The sequence below is a fragment of the Corvus kubaryi genome, unplaced genomic scaffold (assembly GCF_017639235.1).
Source record: "Corvus kubaryi isolate FWS band 111438036 unplaced genomic scaffold, C.kubaryi_AGA036_p1.0 37397, whole genome shotgun sequence".
Classification (NCBI taxonomy): Eukaryota; Metazoa; Chordata; class Aves; order Passeriformes; family Corvidae; genus Corvus; species Corvus kubaryi.
Genome location: NW_024581136.1, coordinates 20,707,784 through 20,713,783, shown reverse-complemented (window position 1 = coordinate 20,713,783; position 6,000 = coordinate 20,707,784). Strand labels below are relative to the sequence as shown.

The window sequence follows — 6,000 nt, the reverse complement described above, 5'->3', positions numbered from 1 at the left end:
CTGTGCCGGGCGGCGGGACTGTGCCGGGCGCCGGGGCTGTGCCGGGCGCCGGGACTGTGCCGGGCGGCGGGACTGTGCCGGGCGGCGGGACTGTGCCGGGCGCCGGGGCTGTGCCGGGCGCCGGGACTGTGCCGGGCGGCGGGACTGTGCCGGGCGGCGGGACTGTGCCGGGCGCCGGGGCTGTGCCGGGCTCCGTGCGGCGGAAGAGGTTCAGCCTCCGAAGGCTGCCCGGCGATGCCCCGTGGCACCGCCCGGCCGGCACGGGACAGGCTGCACGAGTTAGTGAAAAAATAGTAAAGTATTCCCGTGACGTGCTGCATTTTCTGTGAGGCGACGCTGGGAACCAAATAAGCACAAACCGATTTTAACAAACCCATCCCAAAACCAGAAGCCAATGCATTAATTAACTCCTTGTGCCATCTAGACCAGGATCCGTCGAAACATCTTCAGCTCTCTGTGGTGTCTAAGCTTCAGCAGGCAGAGCAGAGGGGATCACATAAGCACCAAGAGAAGCATAAGAAAACCACAATACCGAGGCTTGTATCTGCTGAAATTATTCCTACAGTTTCGCTGTGCTTGCAGTAGCACATAAAGCAGCTTTTACCTGGTGGTCGTTAATGCAGATGGGCTCAACTCTCTAAATAACTAGAAGTAAAAATTACTCAGATGCCTTTAGACACGAGGAGCGCTCCTGCAGGAACAGAAAGATTAGCTCGCTTGGAAAAACTTAGATGACTGCAAAGAACGTATTTGCACATGAAAGGTACAGTGTTTCCTGCTGCTCTGTGGAGCTGTTTTCAGTGCTCAAAGTCACCACCAGAGTCAGGAGATAAGCATCATTGCTTCAATGAGGCTCCACGTACTCAGAGGATTCTGGAGACTCGGCAGTATTTAGCCCATATAAAGAACATTTTTTTGCTGCTTAAAATGACTGGAAGTGAGAAGGGGATAATGGTTAATTTGCTTTTTTATTACCTATGAAGTTTTAGCTCATAGTTAATGCAGGGCAGATTTCTCATTCCTTTGCACAGTTCAGTGGGATTTCAGTCCTGTGCCTGAGAAACCACTGGCTCATTTGACCAAAAATCCTGTTCTTCAGAGAAAAAAGCAGCTCATGAGGCACGTGAAAGTAGTTCTGATGGTCCCTGTAGGTACAGAAAGACAGAGGCTGGGCCGACCTCAGGATTCCAGCCTCCTGAGCCATGGAAGAGCTGCAATTCTGGCACAGCCAGTCACCTCCTGAATCTTGAAGTCCCGGGAGTAGCGACAGAAGGGCAGATGAGAAACACAAAAATAAAATGTCCTCTTGTTTATGTAGAGGAACAGTGTGAGAATGTTCAGTGAGCCACCGGGACAAGTGTTGGTAAACCCATGGAACACAAAATCTGTCTTTACTTACATCTGTAATACTGGGTTATTTGACATCTTCAGTTTATTGGTAAACATACACTTTAGTGACCTGTTTTTGCAGCAGAGGGTCCGCATTCTAGGGGAGGTGGACATCAGAGGGAGGAAGAGATTATTGGGAACTAAGGAATGTGAATTGGGCAGAAGAGGGAGGTCCAGTGGAAAAGCAAAGACTGGAGATGTGAGAGATTGCAGCAGTTTGAGGAGAGTTTGAGTTGGGATGAACACAAGTCAGCAATACAGCTAAGCCAGTTTAAAATAATGAAGTTCCGAGTCTTAGACTTAACTGGATGCAGAGCCTGAGAAGGGTCCCTCACTGACTTAAGGAAGGGTGACCTTTGTGTGAGGGGTCTGGTGAATGTAGTGTTCCCGTTATTTATCCCAGTGAAATTCTCATGGTCTTTCCCATTAAATGGAAAGGGTGTGCACTGCCTGTGGATGTAGAGAGCCCCAGGAAATGCTGTGAGGGATTTTCATTGTGAAATACTGAGAAATACATTGCTGTGTGTGTAGGGACTGGAATCTCGGTTGGTGGAGGAAAGTCTGGCCCTGGATAAGTAGGAGCAGGTGAAGGGAGAGCACAGAGCTGCCACCAGCAGCACTGCAAAGGTGGCCCAGTTACCTCTGAAGAGCAACAGAGGGACAATCTCCAAACGTACTGCATGAGCTGCACGAGTGAGCGTGAGCTCGCTGCCACCGGCATTGCGTGACTCCTGTTTCCCAGTGCTCTAACCTCCAAAGACAGGCCTGCTCGCAGTTCTTTAAAAATTACTGTGAAGACTCCCTGTCTTCAGTGTGAATTTGACAGGCTCCCAGCAGAGCCTGATTTTTTTTTCTATTTTTAGAGCCAGCTGTAAAGCTGTAGTCAAGAACTGCTTACATAATATTTTAGAAGTGACAGCGAAGCACAATGGCATATTTTGACCTTTGGCATTAGATAAGTAATTGGCAGGTTAAGTTAATTTTTATTCAAGCAAAGAGACTTGCTTTTTACTGCTTGTGAACTCCTGTACCTCCACACAAGATTAAACCTCACGGGTACATTTTAAAAATAGGTTTTGGTTTGTTGGCCTTCCTTTTCTGTGTGGTGTGAAGGAAGCTCCTCCAAGTGAAGGAACTCCACTCTTCTGCTCTCCATCCATGACACGAAGTGCATGGTACGTGTGTGTGTGTGTGTGTGTATGTGCATGCCCAGGCCTGGCAGAGGGCAGGATTCTTCATTTCCTGACTGACAGCCCAGTAGTATTACAAATAATTGGAAAACTCACCTAGAAAACACCTTTGTTACAGTGCAATTGAGGAGCCAGTTTCAAGCTATGACTCAGGGTAAGTGCTCAGTGAATATTCCCTTTTCCATTCCAGACGCTGGGTTATGGGCAAGTCAGAAAGCCAGATGGATATAACTGAAATGAATACTCCAAAACCGAAGAAGAAACTGGGATGGAGTGGCCTGGAAATAGGGCTGGCTGTGGTCGTGGTGCTGCTGGCCATTGTGGCCATCACCATGATTGCCCTGTATGCCACATATGACGGTGAGTACACAGGGACTGACTGCATGCACAAATACACGGGAACAGGGAAGGGGTTTAGGATGTTGGCTGAAACGTGGAGCTGCATCCACACGTCTTGTTGCTGGAAAAACTCAGAAACTGCGTGTTTCCAACTGGGACTGGGTAAACCCATTTGTTCATGCAAAAATTGTGGTAAACACAAACCATCTGCTTGTTCTGACTTCGGAATACTTCTGTTTGTAATTAATGCTTCAGTAAGCAAAAATCCCAACAAATTACAACATTGCTGAAGAAAACCAAACTCCAGGTCTCCTTTGTGTTTTTTCTGTAGATGTATGAAAATCCTATTTTTTCAGGCTGTTGCAGTAAGGACTCTCAGAGAGTGTAGTCATCCTGAGAGGTTTTGTGCTTCAGCAGCCAGAGCAAAATAATTTCATTCAGGGGTAAATATCCTGATAATTTTTGGAAAAGATAATACAGAAAAGCTAAGATTTCCATCTAGGGTGAAACTAGAATGTTTCCTTATATTGGGAATTAAGTGCTTTGTTTGATTTTGAAGTACTTAATAGTTTTGTTTAAGCTTTTTACTGATGTGTAGTTCAATTATGGGATGGGAAAATGCCCCTGCGGGGAAAAAAAGAGTTTTATTTCCAAAGTCTCAAAAGGAAATATTTTCATGTTCCTGAATCCTGTATTTTGTTTAGAAGACTTCAAAATGAATGTCTCAGAATTTTCATATAATTCCGTGAAAGTCCTTTTGTCATTGTAAAGTATTGCTAAATTCAAACTGGCTTTGTAATTCTCTCCAGTCCTTGTGCTATTTTCCTCTAAATTGCTTCTTTGTTATAAAAATAGTATTTTGCCCACTTCGAATTGATAGGACATTTTCCTCTTATGACTACAAAAATTCCACATGATGAGTGACTAGCACTGAATGACCCTAAAGGGTTGAAGATGATGATATTTTGAGAGCCTGATCCTATAAATATTCCCTTACTGAGTGTAAGGTGTCTGTTCCTATTTATCTTAATGTACACTACAATTAAATTGACTGTCAATGAAAATATTTACAGTAGATTTTATTATATTGACATTGAGTAAAGAATTAAGAATATGATTGTATTCTCTTTTAGATGGGGTTTGCAAGACACCAGACTGTATCAAATCAGGTAAGAATGAAAATACATATGTTTTAAATTAACTTATGTGTTTTTAAACAAAATTATTACCATGGAATGCTCCCATCTAACTGCAGACAAGTATGGCACATAGAAGCATGTGCTCTGCTACCCCACGTGATTTTCTTAGCATAGTTCTTCTACAAAAGTAAAATCTTGTGCTATGATATTGTCAATCTTGCAGTCATCCTCCATGTCCAAAAGATTCCGAATGTTATAGTCTGACAAGCTACTTCATCCTTCAGTAACAAGTGCATACGAATTCTTGTTTACATCCTGATCTGAACTCTACTGGAAAGCTGCTACAAAGCATCAGGGAAATGCTGAGTCCCACATTCTGTATCCACTCAGAGTAGGTGAAAGGGTTGTTATCCCTGCCTTCCCTTTCCCCTCACCTCTGGTCCTCTTGGCCTTTCTGTTTTCTCTTCCAGAGCAATTAATGCTGCTTCCCTTTTTTGCCTAATTTATTTCTAAATCATGGAATGATAGAATCACAGAAGGGTTTGGCCTGGAAAGGACCTTAAAGCTCATCTCATTTCAACCCCCTGCCATGGGCAGGGACACCGTCCACTATCCCAGGTTACTCCAAGCCCTGTCCAGCCTGGCCTTGGACACTTCCAGGGATCCAGAGGCAGCCACAGCTGCTCTGGGCACCCTGTGCCAGGGCCTCCCCACCCTCCCAGGAACAATTTCTTCCCAATACCCAGTCTAAAGCTACCCTGTTTTAGCTTAGAGACATTAAATATCCCTGTTTATAACACTTCCTCCACCTCAGTCCTAGGCTCAGGAGCAGCCTCTCTTGGCCCTCAGAAGAAAGGAGCATTTACCTGTCTGTGCCAACACAGGTTTCACAGGGGCTCTGTGCTAGCTCTTCTTTCTCCCTTTCTGCCCCTTTCCAGCCTCAGCTGACAGCTCTTCATGCCCTTACAGAGTCCTCTCCAATGCAGGAGGAGATCCCAACTGTGCCAAAGGAGGATCACCTGTTGTGTCTGAATGCCCCCACAACAGGACTCTTTTGGTTATGTTTTTCTGGGAAGCTTCTAAGATGGGACCCCAGCAATCCTTCTCTTGGTGTGACCTTGGGGCAGTTGTTCATTCCTCTTTTGCTTTCTCCAGCCCTGTAGGATAACTGAGTTCAGAAAGGCTGTGGCCCGGTCACAGAGGGTGCCAAGGCACCTAAAAGAGAAGCTCATGCCATGGCCCCTTTCCCAGCACCCCACTGTGACCTGAGCTTCCTGAGCAAACCCCATGCCTGTTGTTCAGCCTTGGTAGCCTCCCATGAGAAGCATCACAAACATCCCAACGGCTCTGGGTTGTCTTTTGTCACAAGGAACACATAACTCTTATGTAGGTTCTCTACATCATGACTGGCCCCTATGGAGCCTAAGAAAGTTCAGCCCTGGGAAGGGGGTGAGGAGTCACAAAGGATTTGACAGTCAACATGCAAGACAAATGTATGTGCTTGCAAGCAAAAGTGTATGGAATTTAAGTGTAGTTGTTAAAGAATCCCAGGTACACAGCATCCCATGGGAGGCTCCCAAAAGGTTCTGATTCGTAGACACCATTTAGACTTGCAGATATACCAGAAACAGCGCAGGAAAGTCAGTATATTGGTTTCCTTACTTCCATGGGACTACTGGTTTCAGGTCTCATTTTAGCAGCTTGGGTCGTTGCCGCACACCTCAGCCCTGCTGGGGTCACCCTGGGAAAGCCCCAGATCCCAGGAACTGCATACTGTCATCAGCATGGGCCAAACATAAGGTTTATTTCAGGTGGCCATCACTGTCTTTGCATTCCACTTCCAAGGTGTTCTTCTCCCACCATGAAAGCTCATGCTGTAGTTTGGAAAATGATCCAATTAGTTCTCTAGTGGATTGTTTTTAATCTCTGATGATGCTCATTTT

At 45.6% G+C, this 6,000-nt stretch overlaps 1 protein-coding gene across 1 annotated transcript in view; it reads left to right on the top strand.

The window, feature by feature from the left end:
- Nucleotides 1-2,479: 2,479 nt before the first annotated feature.
- Nucleotides 2,480-6,000, top strand: part of MME (membrane metalloendopeptidase) — a 28,401-nt gene continuing 24,880 nt past the window's right edge. The window contains exons 1-3 of the mRNA XM_042042339.1: nt 2,480-2,564; nt 2,770-2,939; nt 4,052-4,087. Of these exons, the coding sequence (XP_041898273.1) occupies nt 2,780-2,939; nt 4,052-4,087 (196 nt within the window). The 5' untranslated portion in view covers nt 2,480-2,564; nt 2,770-2,779. The remainder of the gene's footprint in view (nt 2,565-2,769; nt 2,940-4,051; nt 4,088-6,000) is intronic.